Source organism: Lipophrys pholis (assembly GCF_963383615.2).
Source record: "Lipophrys pholis genome assembly, chromosome: 11".
NCBI classification, from domain to species: Eukaryota; Metazoa; Chordata; class Actinopteri; order Blenniiformes; family Blenniidae; genus Lipophrys; species Lipophrys pholis.
The window spans coordinates 10,430,659-10,452,956 of NC_137631.1; the positions used below are offsets into that span (position 1 = coordinate 10,430,659).

Consider the following 22,298-nt stretch of genomic DNA (forward strand, 5'->3'; position numbering starts at 1 on the left):
TTCACCTGGATAAGAACAACTCCTCGAAACGATCCAGCCAGCTACCACTAGTTAGCTTGTTCTTATTCAAATTCTACTGCTGGCTTGAATTAGTTTAACGGCTCGTGTTGGCGTTAGCCACTGCTACCTCTGTAGCAGCATGACTGACTAACTCAGCGCTAATTCAGACCACTTAAGGCCCAAGGGAGGGATGAAGTTTGACGTGCGACCCTGTCCTCAAGGGTGCGGCTTCTCCATACAAAGTGGTGACCATCATGAAGCTCGTCCAGTCTTCTTGGGTATCGTCCATGTCTGGAGGGCAGTTTTGTCTCCAGTTTCAGCGATCGACCCTCGAGCAGCGGGTTAAGTTTCTCGAGAAGGTGCCGGGCTCCACGGCCGCACTGCACGGCCCTCTCTTTCTCCGAGGCAAGGGACACAGCTACGGTGCCAGTCAGGCTGCTGAAGATGCGAATCTTCCAGCGATGGACTTGCTCTCATGACTGTGTCCTTCACTTCATCTTCAAAGTAAGCTGACGATAACGCCTTTCTGCTTACAAGCTCTCCGGCCGTAGAGGGAACCCAGTCTGCTGCTTCAAGGTTCTCCAGTGTCTTTTCACAAAGTGGTGTCCACAGATGCATCTCTGAAGGGGGAGCTCTGTGCAACGGGGCGATGGTGAGACGAGTCTGGTCACCAGCTCAGTGCTGACTTACGTCAACTCCGTGGAGCTGTTAGCGGTTTTCTTAGCCCTGCAGCGATATTATCGGATCCTGACGGGCCAGTATGTAATGGTCAGGACAGATGATGCAAAAGTGATTTCTTATGTAAACAAGCAGGGAGGAACACGTTCACTCCCCCGTTAAGGCTGTAACAATGCCAAGAAGCGTATGGCTGGAAGACGAGCGCCCGGTGACGTCCCCTCAAGACCCAGGTGGCAGGCAGATATGGCTGCCAAATAAAACTTTATTGTGGAGGAGAGACCTTATCCAGCAGCTCCCGAAGAAAAGGAAATGAACATTGTATCACTGCAGCAGAGGGTGAGACTGGTTGTTTTTTGTGGACTCACGTTTGAACCCGTTGAGTTGGTTGACATGCTTGCTGCATGCTCTGCTAAACGAATGGATGATTTGCATGCTTTGTCAGTAAATCCCTCTTGTACCCAGTTCTCTGGTGATGGTGCTCGAGTTTCCTTACGCCTGAATGTGGAGGTCATCCTTGTAGCCTACAGTCCCATGGCCTTTGAGCTCCTGAGATTTTGCCCCCCTCCTTTTGAGGCCGCGAAACAGAGGAGGTTACATTTATTGTGTCCAGTACGGCTCGCCGCACTTAATATTGAACGCATCCAGTGCGTGCATTTATGTGACCAAACATTTGTCTGCTTTGCGAATTCAGAAGAAGAACTGAGTTATGACTGTGATGCCTCTGGATTGTATGTGCCAGCAGAGCCTCACATACTGGAGGCCTATAGAATACAGAAACATCAAGTCTCAGTGTTAGTTTCTGCTTTTTAAAATGACTTGACTTGGGCTACACAACATAATGCAAATTGATCTTTATTGCAATAACATGTGCAAGAGGCGCATCGGACAAGCACAACTGAACGGATGGATGGATGGATGGATGGATGGATGGATGGATGGATGGATGGATGGATGGATGGATGGACGGAATGTCAATGTGCCACTTGACAAAAAAATAAAACCAGTAACTCAGTGTATCCACTCTGCTGAATAAAGTAAAGGAAACAAGCCAAAAGAAGAAGACAGAGTCTTAAAGTCTAAAAGATCAGTAATGAGAAAGCCAGAGGAGAAGAAATGAAGAGACATAAAAAAGAACAAGAGGATGAAAGACTGAAAGACAGGCTGAAACCCAGGAGCTGAAGAACATCCTGCCTGGGCTTCACTCCCACTCCTTTTCTCTTTCTTAGGGTTAATCCAGATTTCCAAGGCTGAGCTCAGTGCCTGGTTTAGGTCAATACAGCCCTCAAACTCTTTGCCCCTTTACAGCCAAAAGAGCACAGAGAGAAAGCAGATGGATTGAGATGCTTAAGTGCATCACCAAATGAATGCAGGGTAAACACGACAGAGACACACCCAGGGCTTTTTATGCTAATGCTCCTGCTGTTTTGCTGCCCAGACTTAGAACAAAAAGGAAAGAAATTGGACGCAATCAGCAGTTGGCCCATGTTGAAGCACTGCATTAGGCAGGACAATTCAAAAAGAATGATGTCAGGTTTGCGTTCACCATCAAAAGCCCTAACAGAGTGTGATCACTTTTTTTTCTTTCTAAAAGCTGAAGAAAAAGATTGGTTCTCCGAAGCAAACGATGTTTTCTGCAAATCAAGCTTAATATGTTTAAACATAAACAGACACGAACTCAGTAGAGCCTATCGTGCGTCACTGTTGTAGCCACGTGGGAAGTCTGTATTGACTTCTTGATGTTTATTGTTTATCACGTTTATCAAGACTTATCTGGGGAAGCGAGTGATACACCACGCCTCTATTTGCACCACATGATTTCAAAACTGTCTGCTAATGTAAAGATATCAACTCACCATACTGAGCATCATTGAAGGTCCCCGCCAGAGTTTTACATGAGGAGTTGTCCCCACCACACACTCCACACTTGTCATTCTTGGCCTTCGAGTTGAGCACATGGTCGCAGCCAGCTTGCTGAAGGACACAAATGAAAGAATTTTTTTTTTTTTTTACGTCATTAACAACACAATTAAATGTCATTTTGTACTTTGAATAACCAAATATGTTTATTTCAAGGAAACAATGCAGACTTCTGATAGGACAATGTTGGTTTTTTTTCACAATTTGCAATAAAATCCAGATTTTCTCTCTTGTTTTGTTCTTAATATAAATGGACAGGCTTGATCAAGAGGAAAAATAACTAGACACGAAGATATACCCTGCAGAGGCCTTGAACGCAGATGTCGTAAGTGTCTGGCCCACATGGCGTGCCGTCGATGACGCGGTCTTTCAGCTGATAGTACGCCATAGTGCCAGCAACTCGGCAGAAGAGCTTACACCGATCCTTCATGAGTACTGGAAGGACAAAGAAGACAAATGATTAAATGTACGACTAATTAACATCAACCACACCAAGGAGGAAATCTGAAGGCCGATTTGTGAGAGATGATGAAATTTAAAGGTTAATCTTAATCTTTATCTCAAATGTATTTATCGTAATTTGCTAACTTCTGCAAATTGTTCGAGTCATTGCCTGGAGAAAGTATTTTTTTTAGCTGACAGAGCTCTCCCCCCCAAGGCTTGGCTTGCTTTCTTGTATAACATCACTGAAGAGAATGACTCAATTGCAGTGGTGCTGCCCGGTGGCACTCTTGTGGACAACAATTGATATACGGCTGCAAGTAGGAAAGCTGCCAGGAGGTTCCTATAGAAGCTCTGCAGGAGGCATTATGATGCTGTTGATTATGTTCAACTGAAAAGTTACTCTAATCATAGGCACAGCCAACAAGAAGCTCAAGCTCAGCTTATACATTTATCAGTTCCAGTATTTGCTATCTCCACCGTATATGTTGTAGAACTGTGCGTTACATTTTAATACAGCACAGAAATGCAGCACAGATGTCAGAATTTCCTCATGCCTTGATCTTCATATCCTTCCTACACACAATGTGGCTTTACCGCAAGATCGCATGACAAAATTCCACGAGTAATTATAGGTGAAAGAGAAAAACTGAAATCAGAACACAGACATGGCGCATTTAACTTAAATGCAGCAAATACATCACAGGCCCAAAGCTACATTGTGTAGGTAAATGTAAATAGGATCAATCTTTGATGTTGCAGCTCAGGTTGCCACAGAACATTCAAATTACATGCTTGAGTGTACTCACTGCCACTGTACTTGGGGACCCAGCGCACGGTGGGAGGTAGACCGTTGATGTTGAAGTGCTTGCCGTCGAAATGGGAGCATTGCTCTTCCCGAAAATCTTTCCGCCCTCGTGGGCATGGCTCAGTGTTGCAGGAGCGGAACTTCATCCTGCGGCCCACACAAAACTTACCACCATTTCTGGGCCTGGGGTGGGAGGAGATCACACATTACATACACACTTAGAATTTAAGGATCAATAGAATGGCTTACAATAAAGTTGAGACACCAAATAACTAACAAAGCAGACATGAACATATTTCCCCACATTTAATACTTTCTTCGGTTGTGGCTTATCATTTTGTATATACCTATCCACGGCATGTTTTTGGTTTCCTTACTCAGGCTTGTTGCAGTCTCTGGTGGTGCTTCTTGTTCCTCCACCACAGGATCGGGAGCAGACGCTGTAGGGCCCCCAGGGCCCCCACTCCCCATGGACTGGTTGAAGGTCCAACTCCTTGTTTATGCACATTCCATGTCTGCAATACTGGATGGAAATACACACACACACACACACACACACACACACACACACACACACACACACACACACACACACACACACACACACACACACACACACACACACACACACACACACACACACACACACACACACAGACATCAGGTTAACAACTCGTCCTGAGGGTTTTCTTCTGCTGCCCCACCGTCCATCCACAGCTTAAAGACATGCTTCATGGATGAATTGGTAATGGTCATTATGATTTGGCTGTTGCCATGTGTGAGTTTATCTGAGTTATACTGTGATTTGCCCAATACCTGTGATTTATTTTAAAATTTTTTCAATTAAGTAGGTCTAGAAGATAGGTCAATGACTATTTATCCATGTGTTTGGTTTGTCAGTTCTAGACTATTGGTGCAACACAAAGGTGTACACAGAAAAAGAGCAGCATCTAATTTATGTGTGAGAGGTCCTTATCAGGTAGCAAACATTTTTAGCTTGTTTTTAAAATACTTACGGGTCGTACTCTTACTTGATTGTGTGATTGCCCTGTTTGAATCAGGGTTAGGCTTGCAGGGGCTTTTCTGTGTGAAATGTCCATGTTTTCATTGTGTGCGTATGAGTTTCCTCTAGGAACTTTAATTTCCTCCAATAAACCAAAAACCTACATTTGGTGACGACAAAACTGTATGACAGTATCTAGGATAAAGGGTGTGGTAGATGGACGGATGGAGTCTTCCTCAATTTTAGGTAGTGGTGAATCATTGTTTATACTGACCTTAAACCTATTTAGAGATGATGAGAAACAAGTTAAGGCCCACATAGTCAAGAAGTGGTTTCTCTCATTTCACAGCGGAAATGTTGCTGGTTCAAATCTCTTCCCGGGTACTTCTTTTTTTGGAATTTGCGTGTTCTTCTTGTGTTTTTCGGGTACTTTCGTTTCCTCCCACTAGATTTAAATGTGTGTGATTGATTCTCTTTTGTTGCCCTTTTGATGGACTAGTGAAGTAGGTACCCTGTCTTCCACGCATTGTAGAGAGATGGATGGATGGATGGATGGATGGATGGATGGATGGATGGATGGATGGATGGATGGATGGATGGATGGATGGATGATATAAAGGTGATCAGTTCATTCTGTATTGGTAGCTGTGCACACTAATTGGACTACAAATATTGCACACTTCTGTTTCATCATTTACTTCATTAAATATAACCAAAACAGCTTCTGTTTCTAAAAAAACAAACCCAAAAACATCATTCAGTATTCAAAAGGAAAGCATCTTATCTCGAAAGAAACTAAACAAACATTTACCTTGTCACAGGCAAAGGAAAATCTAAACTTTATTTTTTCTTTTAATCACTATTAGGTTTGATTGCAATGCATGTTTAAAATAACACTGAGCGTTTTACAGCTGCTCCAATGCAACGTTGTGATCCCAGTAAGCGAATTTTGCCAAGAAGTAATAACAATGCTTTCATAAGCAAATTACGACAAGGCACATTTCCCTCTGTGAGTAACTGAATCCCCCTCTCAATGACTAAGATATCGGAGGGCCCTGTTCAGTGAAAGAATGCAGGACAAGACGGCGTCTGTCTGAGTACGTAGCCCGCCGTCCGGGCACACAGGGAGCAGTGGCACCACGATAAGGAAACTCTAGAGTTGTGATAACAAGAGGAACAAAGTTCATAACTGGCTCTACATCAGGAACTCCCTCCTCCTGTCGAGTTATGCTTTTACCCAGGTAAATAATGATGTTCTGAGTGGGTTACCAAATTTTCCTCATTTTTATACATTGGATTTGTAAAGTTGATGTGTAAACTGTCTCATGTTACAAACAGGCACTTGAACCGAAATTTTAGATAAAAATAAGAACCTGGTCTTGAAGACTGTGGAGAACTCAGAGACACTTCAGTGAATTTTCATAATAACCCATTAATAAACCAGAGGATACCAATAAAAGCAATTTTTTGGACAAGGGTTTATCTGGCCTGCCTCCCCTAACACAACCCACAACCTGCTGTGACTGAACACCTGCACAAGTGCAAAGTTGTACAAACAACTTCATGTAAACACTCCTTGGCAACACCATTACATCCTGACCCCGTTTGCATGAGTGTTTTACTTGCTTGTGGCTCTCATGATGCGGAGTAAAGTCTGTGCACACAAGCAGGTGTTAGCAGCTGCAGGGCACAAACAAAACAAGCCAAACTTTTCAATAATCTAGACCCGGCTGGAGTCATCGCTTGGCACGGTCCTTCCATCGGAATGCACTGAAAATGCAAACTGACAAGACTGATAATTTTGTTTGGGCCCAAATAATGGATTCAGAGAAGAATTCTAAGAAAAGGCATTGGAAGAATGTGGTAAAACGTCCACATGAGTCAAAATGGCTTCCACACCGTGAAAAGGCAAACAGGTGCTGGGCCTTCCTGGGTTAGTAACCTCTTCAGACAAAAAAAAAAAGAGAGAGAGAGACAGAAGAAAACACATTTAAGAAGTCCTAAAGCTTTTCATTGTCACAGCAAAATAGTTTCCCTCCCCATACAGCTCCCAGTTCCCCTTCCCCCACTTCAACTTAAAGACTGTCAAGCCGGACCTGAGCATCCCTTCTATACTACCTCTCACAGCCACCCATCCCCCTCATCCCCTGATGGGAAATTGCAAGGGCCGTGCGGAGACCACCACAGTGCAACCAGGCAGCAAGACCCAAGGAGCTGTCAAACACAAGGCGGACTGTCTGTCACAGAGGACCAAAGACTGTGTAAGCCTCTGAGGCATTCCACTCTCCCCGCTGGCACCCTGTGTTTACTACCGTTTTGTTTGCCTTGAAAAGGTGATGTGGGTGAAGAAAAAGGGAGGCTGGCGGAGAGTGGAAGAGAAAAAAACATCTGTGTGTGCGTGTGTGCGTGCGTGTGTGCGTGCGTGCGTGCGTGTGTTTGTGTGTGTACTGTATATTTCTAAGTAATTCTTAAAAGAGGGAAACCGTTAACAATCATATAATGGATGGAGATGGAATGGGGACAAAATAAGTTTATGTGAGTCTTAAGCTTAAGATGAAGACGTGGTGTATTTCTTTTAGTCACTGTAGCTTATCTGCTTATTAGGTTATTGCTAGGGTGAGGCTTATACAAGTAGAAGTTATGGTAAAGGTTAGAGTATAGGAAATCAATGTGTGTGCAACACAGATGTGAGTATGCGCTGAACTTATGAGTGTCCGCGTGTGCACATGTGTGATCGTATGCTGGGAGTGAGTACTGCTCGGAGTCCAAAAGCATCTGGGGGCCACGCTCGATTCCAATTAGCCTCTTTCTGAAGTATGCAAACACACTTGGAAAAACACTGAGGTGAAAGGCAGACTTGCCAAAGCTTAAACAAGCATTAAGGACACTGACCAAAAAAAAAAGAAAAAAAACCCTTTCCTAGAAAGACTGTTAAATGTTTCTCTCGGATGGGAACATGGGCGAGACATTTGAAGGTCTTGTGAGAAACCTGCTGTGACTAGCATGTGTTCCAAATTAGGAAATCTTTAAAGACACATGCCGTCTCACCGACTTATTAGAAGATGTGCAAATGTACACGTATGTACAGTGCATGTCAAACATGCACATATTGTACATAGATGCACAAATACTGCACGCACAAACAGCGTGCCAATGGCTCTCAAATCACACAACACTTAACCAAGTGACCTGTACAGCAAATAGGGAGGAGTCACCACCGAGCTCACGCTGACAGTGGGAATAGTAAGAGCAGCAGCATCTGCTCTGAGCTCCTCAGCTGGCTGGTTTGGAAGTTAGCGCCCTGTAATTGCCAGGAAACTGTTGCAGAGAGCACCTCATTTCTGAACCCAAGCCATACATCACCGAAGGAATGAGAAGGCAGAGCACTGATTCCAAAAGCACTCCGCTCTTTCATTTTGACACGGTCATTTCCAAAAGGCATCACCTTTCATGTTGCAGTGTCTCTGTCATGGCTCTGGGTTAGGAGTTCACTTTGGCCGTGGCGCGTTGGGAGGGTTGAGTATTTGTCACTCATAATGTAAGGGGTCCTCTTGGGTGTTCGTTAAGTCAATTTCTCGTATTTTTTATATTTTGATCCGCCTGTCATGTCCCCGTCTCCGCACACTTGTTCGTCCTGTGTACCCTCCCTCTGTGAGCCGAAACACAAGAAACAACATGACGCAACCTTGACCCCAACTAACCCCTTTTTTTTTTCTTCTTTTTACTCTGTTTCCTGTCTACTTTTCCACCTTTCTGTGCCCCCCTCCTCCCCCTCCATCTTTCCAAGAAATGTAAGGGTTGTCATTAGTGTCAATGAGCAGTTAGGCCCCATCAGCTGTTCTCGTCACCTATTTTCTTAAGAGACACTTTCATGTTAGTCTTTGTCACTTGTCTGTCTCTCTCGCTACTGAAACACACACTTACACGTGTCAACATTTCACTTCAGTTACATTTTTAGCCAGACCTGATCAAATCTGAGGATTTTGAATAAATGGCTTTGTGTTTCTCTATGCTGAAGGCCGTTGTGTGTCTTCACGTGAACATGTTAGCGGCTAATGGCACAGTGAGCAATCGTTAATAGTGCTATGATTACTAATTCTTCTACTGCTGAGTCTATCCAAACCAGCTAATTGGAACCTGATTGAGGATGTTATCACCTACTTCCTTTGAGTGGCCACCAGGGATCACAAAAAAAAAAAAAACACACATTTCATAATCTACTGCAGATGTGAATTGTACATTGCTTTTACTTTTAATTTGCCTGATATGTATGTTTGTGACAGTGCATTTGTCAGAACACAATCAGGTTGAGGGTCTGCAGCCTTTCTCAGTGGCAATCTGGGACTTTCAGAAGGATAAAGGCTGGGAACTACAACTCAAGTCTTCCAGATTTATCGATCTTTCATCTGACTGACGATTGAGCATGATTGAATAATCATTCAGTTTAGGGTTCAGGTGGAAGAAAGAAACATACTGCTTAATATTTGCAAAAAGTGCCGATAGATAACTGCTTGTGAACACATGCCTCCATCCATCCATCCATCCATCCATTTAGAGTCATCAAAAGCATGTCTTTGGAAAATTAGAGGAAGTCGAAGTTCTTCAGGTGTCATTTTGTAATTTCCAGAGACTATGTCATCTTTCACACAGAGCAAGACACATCAAAGTCCCGACACTGTACTGTAATCAAGCAAACATATTTCTGCTTCTACAACGTGAGCAATGAAAGCTCCTCTCACTGGCTACCGGACACAGTAATTCCATCAGCAAACTATGTGAACGCTAAAACAACAATCCTCTTGTTAGCCCAAATCCGCAGATATGTCTGCGATGATGGCGAATCAAAGTGGCAACATCCTGCAAATATCCAGAGATTAGCTGAGAGTGACACTGATACCAGTCTCACAATCCCAAGCTCCTATGCACGCACACACACACACACCACACACAGCAAAAAAAAAAAACACATACACAAACACGGACTCAGCCCCGGCATCGTACGACAAGTCTGTCAGGCTGCCAGTGGAGCTCCAGCCAACACTCACCGCCTCCGCCAACAGACTCCATTCTGCCCTGGCTTCACTTTTCAAGACCTCAGTATCTCGCTCTAATTGGCTGAAACCAGAGCAGGTTGTCATTCTTTTCCGGGAATGTTCGGGAAATAAAAAACAACTTCCGATCTATTCATTCACTCTAACTGCACAGTTAAGCTCATATTATTGCCACAATCAGAAAGACTATTCAAATTTTACCTTCATTCAAAGGAAAGCCAAGCAAAGAGTCATTGCACCGAAGAATATGAAAGTCACTAAAGCAAACGTAACCGATCTTTTTCTCTCTGCTATTAAATGAACAATAACAGAGTGAGAAGTCGCACAGAAATCTTCCAAGGGGCAAAAGATGCAGGACCAGGAGGTCCAAGGTATTGACCACTCTGGCCTTCCTATAATGGACAAACATAAATGCACACGCCTACATGTTTGGACTTCTACGTAGTTGATCTCGCAATACTCTGTGCCTCCACTCACAATCAAAACATACACACAAGGCACGGTCCTTTTCTGAGGGGACTGAAAAGGGGCGGGGTGAAGGAGAAAGAGCTGAAGAAGAGGAGATGGAGGGGGGGGGGGAGTGGTGGCGGTATTTATAGACAACAAGTGATGGGATGCCCTCGTTAGTGCATGGTCCACTGAGCCAGATGACAGACGCGCCGCCGAGAGGTCATGTGACCGCATTACTCACTCTGGCGCCCTGTGAAAGCAATAGACAGTGAGGGTGGGAGGAAGAGAGGCGGGCAGGAGTGGAGAGGTGGAGGGAGTTAGAGAAGAAGGGAACAGAGAGCGAGAGAGAGAAAAAGAAAGAAAGAAAGAAAGAAAACTACCCATGGTGCTCATTGCCCTATTTTAACTGACCAGTATACAAACAAACTTTTTTTTTTTTCTTCTCATTTCGAGGACGTGCCTCTCCCCCACTATTTGGGCACTGACCTCAATTGCCCAATGGGATCATAACTTTTGTTTCATAACCCAAAGAAACAAACACAAGAAATAACACTGCTGTGATAACACAGGCCCAAGAGGTGACTACCATTCAGAAAACAAACTATTTACAAGATCTCAAGTCATTTCTATGAATGGACTTGAGAATTTGATTTTAAGAAGCGGATCTCTGTAGAAGAAATGTGAATGCTAACTAAGAGAATACCTGCTGGTACTTTTCCCCCCATAGGGGCCAAACTTGTAATCCTACAGATCTGACACCTTAGAGCCAGGAGTTTGACCCAAAACCCTGCAAGGCCTCAGACGTGAACCTCATGATGTCTTTGTAGGAGTGAAAACAAGGAAGCGGGTCAGAAAATGAACTGAGGATGTGTGATAGACGCATTAGAGTAAGAGTGTTAAGGAATGTATGACTGAAAAGCATATACAGATACAAATAAAAGACATCAGATGCAATAGTGACACAAAGAAATCATACAGAATCATCGGAGTGTGCGGCTTATCGGACTTGTGGGGCATTAAGACGAGCAGGAATATACTCACAGACGTGCAAGCACGCCACACTGAGCGACCACATAAAAGAGCACTTGTGTGGGCAGGTGAGTGTTGGTGCAGGGTCCCTCTCTCTTTCAACTCGCACTACTTCAAACAGCACCCTGCATGAAGATGAAGCCGGGGCCTCAGCACCACAAACAAAGGTGCTGCCACCAATGACGCACGCATGGAGGAATAAACCCCCCCCCAAAAAACTTGAGTTATACTTTCTGCTACATTTGCATTGAAGCTGTTGGGAAAACGATCTCCGGTGATCTCCTTGTAATAATGAACGTTGTTATTTAAAGTTAAACTAATTAATTATAGTATATTTACAAATCCGTGTTTATCATCTCAGTTTGGGATAAGAGTGAGTTCGGTCAGCTTAGTCAGCGTGAGTGGGGTTAAGAGGTTGTGTCTTACTCAAGCAAACATTTTGGCGAGATTAGGATCCGTTTGTTTTCTTTAACAGAGAGGCTGAGAGCGGCGCAAGGACGACAATCCCAGGACCATTACTGTTTAGTCTGGTTGTTGTAGTTGGATTAAGATGTTAGCTATCCCCTGTTAACCTTTCCTCTCTAGATCAGGCGGATTCAGGACCTAACATGGTGAGAGGGGGTAGATGGTGCCAGATGAAAGGATACAAGGAGTACAAGACTTACATGGGCCCACACTGCAAGACTCCTGGAGGGCAGAAGGTTAAAGAGACAAGAGGACCCTCCTTCCCTTGGTTCCTCTCTTTCCTGCTCTCATGCGTGTTCCGAATGCTAAACACCGGCCCACCATATCCTCATCCCCCTGTACCTCCTCCGCCGCTCTTTCCTCCCTCCTCCTGCTCTGCAGAATCACTGATGTGAGGTCTTTTGTGAGAGCGCTGGCTGGCCTCAGCCTGGGCTCTGTTACGGCCTGACCACTGACCCACTCATTCGCCTTTTAAAGAGGTTTTAGGGTCATGGGTTCACAACAAGGTGACTCAACTGTGAACGGCGGGCGGCATCCTCTTTCAAAGGGTCCATGTCTTCACCTTTCCCTCTCAGGACTCGGTCTCTCCCTTTTTCTTTTCCTCTTTCTCTCCCTCCGTCTATTTTCCTCTCCTTCTCTTTGTCGCCGCTCGGCCCATGTATCCTCAGTGACTGACCCGCCGCCTCGGCTCTAATTAGCATAGCATCCCAGAGCGAGGAGAACATGAAGGCTAATGGGGGTTGGGGGCCCCATAACAACAGCAAGGGTAAAGCTTCAAGTTTCTAACTAGGGCCATCACCTGACCACATTTACAGGGCTTTCTGCAACCAAAACACAGGGAGCAAAGTAATGCATGATAAATTATTCTTTTTTTTTCTTTCTTTCTTTCTTTTTCTTTTCTCAGTAGAGGAAGTGAACTGGAAGCAAAAGGCTTCAGGATCGAAAGGAGCAAAGCTTCAACAAACAATGCTAATCAGAAAGTTGTTTTTGTGCGATATAGATGTCTAACGACAAGCCATTGATAAAAAACAACGCAACGATTTTCAGTCTCAAACATTCACAACTAGATTGTACAGGCACTACTAAAGATACACACCTGTCCCAGCATTTTTGGTTTGTTTTAATATCGGGTGGTTCAGGTCTGCCAGCCTGTGTACAAAGATGCCTTTTTCCCATTAAAAAATAACAGCCTTAAGCAAAATGAATACGCAGGTTGACTGACTTACCATTCCAAGTCCACATTCAGTACCATCAGCAAGTGGCATGTGCTGAGTTCGACAGCCCTTATGATCCCCCTCTGCACTGGTACACCACAGCCGCTTGCATTGTTTCTGTGGGTAGACAAAAAAAAAGCAGGACAATTAATAATTCCATCCTGAATGCAAAAGTAATCTTTTCAAAATGTGAAAACCTTCTACAATATGCAAAAACACTCACTATCTGTGACTAGAAAAAAAAATATTCAGGGACTTAACTGGAGCTATTTCCTCTAATACCATCTTCCCTCAGGGAGAGATTATCTACTAATATATTACCTAATTTCTATTTTCTATATGTGTCAGTTTAATTTGCACTTTCTTTTGTGCCTTAATGCTTTTGATAGAGAAGTAGAATATATTTATCGCCTAGCATCAGCATTTGATTAGGACAATTTACCTCCAGTAAAATATACAATACAATGTCCTTTACGGAGACAAGGGACTGTGTCTTTCATGCTTGAGTAGTAACAGCTCTTTTCAAATGTCTCTGTTTTTATTTTAAAGCCAGATCTACTTGCACCTTAAGTCTTCTTTACTTTTTCAGCACGGTTTTTCATTCTTTGATAGCAAGCCAACTCACCATGTAGGGGCAAATTTGAGAGCCGGGACCGAACATCAGTTCACACTGTCTGTTGGCGTTGTAGATCTGACCGGGGAGGAGGGTGGGAAGCTCATATGTCCTTCCAACAGGTTCATCAAGGAGGCACTCACCATAGCCAGTGCTTCAAGAAAAGAACACATCGAATACAGTCAATTAAAAGAAAAACACAGAATGTGTGAAGCAGCAAACTGTAATGGTTTTAAAACATGAATGGATACGACCCAGTGTTGTCTGACCTAACATCTCGGTCATAAAAGAGAAATAAACATCCCTATGTAATTATTTGCGGTCATCCTCAGATGTGTTTTCCCTTGTGGGTGGCCTGTAAAGTAGACCAAAAAAAACAAAAAGGCTGATTTTACGTCATCCTGAAAGCCTGTTAGTAAATGCTGTCACTGTGAACCTGGAGTTGGGCGCTAAAGACTGAATAAAGCTGAATTCTGGTAGATCTACATGGTGACCGCATTTTTATCTCAAGTGCATTTTTCTCTGCTAAAGATAAACACAAGTTTTTAGAATCATAAAGCCTTGATTCAGTTACATAAGGCACACAATTGGAGTATGATGACAGATTGTTCTGTATCCGAGCCACGCCCCGAGCAGCGATACAGTCACAGAGACAACAAAAGCACAGCTGGACCACATCTACACTGTACACACACCAGCAGCCTGCATTTAAAATCCTCTGCCTGTACAACTGCAAAAAGACACAAGTCAAACATGTTAGCTGAGCGTGCTGAGCCACAAAGGATCTCTTCTTTTTTATGTTTGCTTTGGGAAAAGGAAACTTTCAGATGAGACGTGTATAGATGTGTAATTACACAACGTGTCTGCACCGCTCCGACAAATTTCCTCCTGGACCGAGCTGCTGAAACACCTGCTCAACAAAGCACCAGCTGATGTGACAGGCCAATAATTATGCAGGATTATCCTCAGTTGCCATCACTGTGTTTCTTTACCCTTTTATTTCCTGCCGTAATGGAAGAAACTGTGGAGATCGCAGCCTGGTGGCGGGGTTATGATTGCAAAAGAAGAATCCAGCAGCAGGGAAAGACACAGTGAATGAAAACTATGGCGGAGCCTGTCAAGGAATCATACAGACAGTCCTATATTACAGTGTCTTTCAGCAGTTGGTCATCTGTCTAATCTGTGTCCTGGAATCTAATGGAATGATTATTAAGGGCGAGACAGACAGACACAGAGAGAAGGGGTCAGTTTTTAAATTAAACTTCTTTCTTTAAAAAAAAGATGGAAAAAAAGGACTTTCGAGACAGTCAGGCGATTTCTTTTTCCAAGAGACTCCGCACCTGGCAGCTATTGGGAGATTTGTGAGTTTATTTACAAGGCGACTTAAAGGTTGCCTGTTGGACGATTGTTACATGAGACAAAATAATAATAGTTCCCCCATGTATGAGCACGACGCATGACTTTGCAAGGTGTCTACTGATGTGACAGACCAATGCTTTGTCTGGGCTGAATGGCACGGAGCATCACTGTACAGAGTTTGATCAAACAGTGCCATGTAAACTGCAGCACTCCTGACATGTTAGAGTTCGGTCTCAGACAGCATGTACCAATTATTGTACATTGAGCTGTAGAGCAATAGAATGGCAGAGGCTTAGCTGAATTTGGAGGACCATGCAGTTCTTAAAGATCCATCTTGGTTTTATTAAGACAAAAGGAAAGTTCATAATGATTGAGTTTTGATGGATTTAAGGTAAAATGTCGGGGCTTTCCCAATGATAATGTTGTGTGGTTACAGTCTGAAGTCAGGGTGGCAGCAGCTGAACATTTGCATTTTACTTTTATATCTGTATTTGACAGATTAAATCAGACGGCACGGTGCCAGGGAAGGAAGAATAGTTTCTTTATGTTGGCGGTTGACACATAGTAATGATGCACTACAGCCGGACACTTTTCATCAGCTCTCAGGTGGGGGAGTTCAGTGCACATTATTACAGCGACAGTGAGACGGGGGTGGGGGGGATTCCCTCAACGTTTGAAAAGGGACGGTTGAGAGGTGGCGCAGCCTTTTCATTTATTAAGCTGGTAGAGGAGTGGCGCAGATTGAATTTGCTCTTCAGGGAGAATGAGCAGTCAAAACACTGACGTACTTGACCAGGTCAGTCCACTGACCAGCGGTGGTGCTGTAGAAGTAATACTTTGAATCAATGCTCCTCATTGTTGGCTGGAGACGGACTTCAAAAGCATTCGGCCCTGCACTCTCAACAACCTTTTCCCACCGTTGTGGCTCCCACAGTGCACCAAGTGCTGCTTTAATCTCCCCATACCTGCACTGCTTGTAACATAGCTCATGTGGGTAACCACTGTTCATCACAAATGTTGTCTGACATTTACGTCATACTCTTGGATTTTGAGTCGCTGCAAACAGCAGCCCAACTCGTACCCCTCGGGATAATGAAGACGTTGACTGAGGTCCTCCTCATCTTCAGCAGGATTTTCCAACCGCTCAATGTTGCGGTCATTGCAGAGACTTAATGCTTCATTCGAGGCCAAACACTGCATCCTATCAACAAGGCGGCCTTTTGTGAAGACCTTCACAATTAACAGAGTGAAAGGAGGCAAAGATTAAAGGGTCATGTCCATGGAAGATCTAATTATAAGTGACATTTCCCATTTTAAAGGGAAGTCCTTCACCGGGATCAGGGACGTCGGTGCGGGTTACAAGTTGCTGCATGAGCCGTTGCCCCACGTTACATGTTGTGTAAAAGAGGCCTGTGACTGGATCACTGTGTGCCCTGCTCCCTCAAAGCTGGGCTCTGTCTGAGTGAAGACACAGCTGAAGAACCTCAGAAGATCCATCACTCAGGTCAGCCGGGGAAGACCCCCGGATTCAAACAGGAAATAGTCTTTCAACACCAGGCAATAACAACTCCACACAGTTTACATTGCACTGACCTGTCTGCGGCGCTCAGAGGGAGACATAGAAGCCGTTTGTTTTGCAATGCACATCACAACAAGTAAATGCTGAGCATCACATATGGATTTCATATCATAGCCCACCAACCAAACAACCATTGCAAAACTCTTATTTCAGAATAGAACATTTTGAAAAATGCAACATGTACATACTCAAGAAACTCTGTGATGTACTTGCGGCTGCACTTGGACCAAGACCAGGGATTGGTGTCATAGTTGAGGGTGGGAGCCATGACGTGATACTGGTGCTTCACGCCTGCCTCCCGGCACTTGGGGTTGTCGTCATGAGGCATGTTGAACCTGGAACACAGTTGGATATAAGCAAATTTTAATATGGCTGCTTTGCGGCCACGTCACAGTGAGAAGAATAAATGTCACAAGATTTACTTTCAGCAACTTTTAACGGGCGTCCTGCACCATCTCCACTGATGTGGCAAACAGGCCCATCTGTCAGTCATGCTACACACTTTGCACCTATTTGCTCCGCTTGTCTGTTTCCTGTTCCACTCCTCAAAGCATTCACAGAAGTGTTCCACTTCAATGTATTTTGTTTTTAACTTGTTATGTTTGAAATAAAAATAAATGAATGAATGAATAAAATGAATGCATTTGTGAAATCTCCAAAATATTTTGATAGTGAAATCCTAAAAAAGCTCCATAAAACTTAATCTGGCCAGTAGGTGGTGCAACATTTTATGGAAAACTTCACTCCAGATCCATCAGCACCTTTTTCCTTCACTATCATAGCCAAAATGCCAAAGAGAATCACCTCAAGTTCACCCCTTAGAGGTCAAAGTTCGCAATCTCACATTCTCAAAGGGCTTAATGCGGACAAGAGGGTAGGGGCCATTACACCACCTACATCTGTACACACATGTTCATGTTGCTTGCAGTATACATAGAAAAGTAATCAATCAAATCAGTGTCTATATTCCAGCATCATAGAATGAATGTTTTAATATTGTCTGTCAAAGTAAGTCTGATATCTAATTGTTTTAGCATTTTTCATTAGTCCTCAAACAATAAGCAGTCTTCACAGTAAAGACAGCTGCATAAAGTGAAATACACAGCAAGACATACGAAAGTTAATGAATTCATCCAAGCTGTCTGTTGCTGGCAGCCTCATAAAGCAAGTTTTCTTGATCGTGTCCAGAGTAGTGCAATCCAACGCGGATGTCCTGTGTTGTGCTGCAGTTTGGTGTTCAACCCACAAATACATGCAGCACATGTACACACGAGCACGCACTCATTTATACACAGGGGATCCCATGCAGCTGTATGATGTCTGAGATGTTTACAACAGGATGTGAGCCAGTGCTGGGCTCTAGGCTGGAGCTGAGGGTCAATCCATACCGCCACACAAACAAGACCTAGCACGGCTGGCATGGGGCCCACCCTACAGGGGCCGAGGGCCTCAGGGCAAACACCCAGGAAATAATTAAGCCTCTGGCACAGTAATAAGCTCTGTGCACATGGACCAATAATACTCACAACATCAAATTTGACGCAAATGGCATTTGAAAACTATCCATTGTTGGTTATGATGATACACAGGTGAATCAGGGTGACAGAGACACCAATAGGCCAGTTTCCAAACACTTGAACAATCAAAAAGAAAATGAACAAAAGGCTACGGTCCCACATAAGTGGATTATGCTGTTGCTGTGTTTGGAGATCTAAGGATTTGTGTGTGTTGTGATTATTTATTTGTTCAACATTTGAAAGGAGCACATTAAGATCTTAGTTTACAATCCTAAACTAATTACACTAAAATGCCTCCAGGTCATAGATTGGGCAGTTTTATGACCAGGTCAATATAGGAGGATGTTCCAATTAATCATGAGTAACAAAGTCGAAACCCATAAGAAAATTTGTTTCGTTTTCACACGTCGCTCGATTAATCCAATGCTGCCATCATGTCGGATGGATCTTTGTCATGACAGAAACATACTTTTATGATTAAAAAGAAAAGGCTTTGAACAACACTTCAGAGCAGAGCACAGTGGCAGGAAAATGCATGCCTACACTGTCAATGAATCAGCCACAGCCACTCCTAATGCACCGGTCCACAAGAAAAAAAAAAAAAGAAAATTTTTTTTAAACAGTCCCAGTACTTTTACCCAGTAATTTACCAAAGATATGTGTGACCACAATGACAACCGTAAAACAAACGTGACATTATGTGACGTGAAAAATGTTTATATGACTGAATAATAAGCTACTTACGGCCACAGACGACCGTTTTGTGATCAAATGCACTTGAAGGCTGACGATCTTGATGCATCAACTTTGAAAAACTATCCAGTGACAAAGCCTCGCCTGAAAATCCCCAAGATGGTTATTAGTAATCACACGTCTGCGCAGTCTTCTGAGAAAGGGCTCCTATCCATGATCCTAAATCTTTCTTTAATCTGCAATGCGCTGTCATTTCCCCCCCCGCTACCTGACGCTGGATTTCCCAGAGCGCGAACCACTCGGCAGAGCTCACGCCCGTGAATGCAGCGGTGAGCCATGCCAAGAGCCAGAGCCAACTGGGCCTCCAGCTGCTTGAACTTTAGCATAAACAGATCCACATGAGATGCAGGGAGGAGGAGGAGGAGGAGGAGGAGGAGGGAGAGGTGGGAGGACTCATCCATCTGCTTCAGTCCAATCTCTCCACTGGAAGAATGTATGAGCGTGACAGCGGAGATAGAAGAATATCTTTCATTCTTAACCAGTGGGACACAGGCTCACACTGACACCACTGACATTGGTCCTTTTCATTTTCTACTGTTCCCACAACTAGAAAAAACAGAAACAATCTCTCATGAACTTACAACGACCGTGATAAAAACACATATGCTTCAACTTTCACCAAAAAATGTGTCCAAAGGTGTGTTTGCTGAAATGGAAAAGAATGTGTGTGTGTGTGTGTGTGTGTGTGCGTGCGTGCGTGCGTGGGTGCGTGCGTGTGTGTGTGTGGTAGTAAATAGCCCAACTTAAACTTAAACCATAATTTCACCTCAGACGCGTGTTTAGAATAGGCTCTGCTTCACGAGGAAGATAAAGTTGTGTGTTTTGACGTGGTCGTTTGGAGACAAATTATCCATACAAGCTTTTATTTTCTTCACGTCACGCATGTGGCAGCGTTTGAGCATTGCGCAAACACTCGCGGGGCAGACGGGGTGTTACGATAACCCTGCCGTTACCCGCCAGCAGACAAGTTACACAGCGATGGCACTGTGACATCTTCAGGTTTTGTGGGGCTGATAAGTGGGGGGGGGGGGGGCAAGCCAGCGATCAAGCACTAAACACAATATTTAGCCTTGTACTGTCTGATAAAGCTCAGCGTACCACATCCAGTAAACTCTTTGAATGTATTCTTTGTATTTAGAACAAAGATCTTTCAAGAAAAATTGCTCCCGTCATGGATTTTCTTTTTTTTTTTTCTGAGCACGCTCAGATTAAGTTTCACCTGAGCTTGTCGTCAAGGTAAAGCTCAGACACGCACAGGGCTAACTTCTTGAACTTTATAGTGGAGTATTAAAGGTTGGCATGTCATTAAAAGTCAACTTTTTGTACAAAAACCCCCCCCAAAAAACCTTATTATGCTTTGCACCTGTGTCTGCTGCACCCTGCGTCTCTTGATAAGAGGGCTTTTGTTGTCAAGGCTGCCTGTGAAGGGTGAGATAGACTGTGTGAGTGTGTGTGTGTGCGTGCGTGCGTGCGTGCGTGCGTGCGTGCGTGCGTGCGTGCGTGCGTGCGTGCGTGCGTGCGTGCGTGTGACTTACACATGGCCCAGCTCGTGAGCAATGGTGAAGGAGGCGCTGATACCGTTTTCCTCACTGATGGAGCAGCTCCGGAACGGATCGCACATGGTCCCCAGCTCTGCCAGTCCTACAGGAGCACATACACATATGCAAATACACACAAAGTCATTAGGAACCACAATAACATGTGAGAGGTCAGGAAACCACAACATCTTTGTTCCTTAAGTTAGATCAGCACAGCCTTCCCTCCCTCATTTCTACTGCTAGACTATTATTTACCAGCAGAAAACTCTTTATTGTACAGTTTATGAATGGAAAGCCAACAATGAGAGACATCAGGTGTAGATATTGTGCCAAAGAAACAAAAAATTTACCCAAAGTGTCACATTTATCTTTTGCCCGACAGATGTCTTCCCTGCAAAAGAAAAAAAGAAAGTTGTTACCCGGCCGGATTTGTTTTTCACGCGGTGCGCATGGGAGACGAGTACCTGGTGATGAGGAGAGCGGTGTCATGGTGGGAGGGATGGCTGTCGTCCTGGACGTTCTGGCTCTGCTGCCAGACACAGAAGTTGTGGAGTGTGGTGGCAGCATTGAAGCTCACTGTGGGGCCTTCCTGTGTGGGCGGAACACAGGTGGAGATGAAGATAAAGATGGTTGCTAGTAAAATCTCAAGTTAAGTCGTGATTTACGTGGTTTTAATGTTTTTTGTCGACAATGTTCTGTTTGCTTCTACTTAACCTTTTGAGATTTTATGACACCTATCACACAGAAAAGACTTATAATTTAGGGGATGAAGGGCGTTATATCCTGCACACGTGCCACAAATGACCACAATGGCCACACATAGACACAGATTGCACGTCAATCCACAAAATAATTTGTACATAACTGAACTTTTCAATCTATCGTATTCTTCACAGTGGAACAAACTGAAGTACTTGAAACATGATTTTACATTGTCGATTACAGGTCCAACTGCGAATGTATGTGCTGCTGAGAGAAGGGAAATATGCCTTGAATCCAACAATGATCTGACACTTTCCCTTTTTATTTCTTCTCTTTTATTAATATCTTGTGTAACAAGGATGCTGCATCACCATCCATGCTTAAAAAATTCAGAAACACTTCCATTTTTCTGAGGTGTTTCAAGATAAGAATCTTATCATTTCCTTTACATGATTGTAATTGTTTTATTTGCTGCCTTATGAAGCACTTAGAGCTGCATTATATGTTTGCTAGGATCTATAAAGTAGACCGTTTTTAAGCCACTCGTAAAATGCTCTTTACCCTGAGAAAACCCTCTTCAACCCAGCTCGATAATTATTCTTCCATTTAGGTTAAAAATGCCACAATGTGTTGAAACCTACTTAAAAAAACAAATGAGAATTAACTCTTTAGGCACAGACGTGACTTGCAGGTGGCTCGCCGCGCTACTACAGTATCGGTTGTTGTCCGTTGAGACCTCTCCTGAGACTTGAGACTGACAAGAAAGGCAGTCTCCTTTTCAAAGAGGCCCCGACGGAGAAAATCCTGGGACACCTGCAATGACGTCAGCCACACTCCCGCGACAGACCTGCATGTGGGCACAGCATTTCAAGAGAGCCCATGCTCACCGGTTCATTGTGGACGATAACGAGCTTGACAATCACGACGTTGATGAGGTTTCCTACGCTGGGGTCCCTGTACACTGCTGCTACCTGTAACAAAGACAAAACACACAGACAAAAAATGCAAACCTCCACTAACCTGAGCCAGAGCACAAATCCACACAATACGAAAGCTACTTTACTTCTCTCCCTTTACACCACAGGCATTACTTTTTTTTTTTTTTTTTTTTTTTTTTTTTAGTTAAGCTCTATTTGGTTTAATCAAAATAGCAACAGTTCACTGAAGTACGAAAAGCAAAA

The 22,298-nt window shown here is 43.8% G+C and overlaps 1 protein-coding gene across 1 annotated transcript in view; it reads right to left on the minus strand.

Moving 5' to 3' along the window:
- Nucleotides 1-22,298, minus strand: part of LOC308117156 (A disintegrin and metalloproteinase with thrombospondin motifs 20) — a gene marked incomplete at its 5' end in the record, with an annotated part of 74,983 nt that overhangs the window by 35,973 nt on the left and 16,712 nt on the right. Inside the window, 11 exons of the mRNA XM_080475847.1 lie at nt 2,532-2,649; nt 2,894-3,030; nt 3,846-4,027; nt 4,222-4,367; nt 13,069-13,173; nt 13,682-13,823; nt 16,796-16,942; nt 20,413-20,518; nt 20,766-20,806; nt 20,880-21,004; nt 22,005-22,088. Coding sequence (XP_080331973.1) covers nt 2,532-2,649; nt 2,894-3,030; nt 3,846-4,027; nt 4,222-4,367; nt 13,069-13,173; nt 13,682-13,823; nt 16,796-16,942; nt 20,413-20,518; nt 20,766-20,806; nt 20,880-21,004; nt 22,005-22,088 — 1,333 coding nt within the window. The remainder of the gene's footprint in view (nt 1-2,531; nt 2,650-2,893; nt 3,031-3,845; nt 4,028-4,221; nt 4,368-13,068; nt 13,174-13,681; nt 13,824-16,795; nt 16,943-20,412; nt 20,519-20,765; nt 20,807-20,879; nt 21,005-22,004; nt 22,089-22,298) is intronic.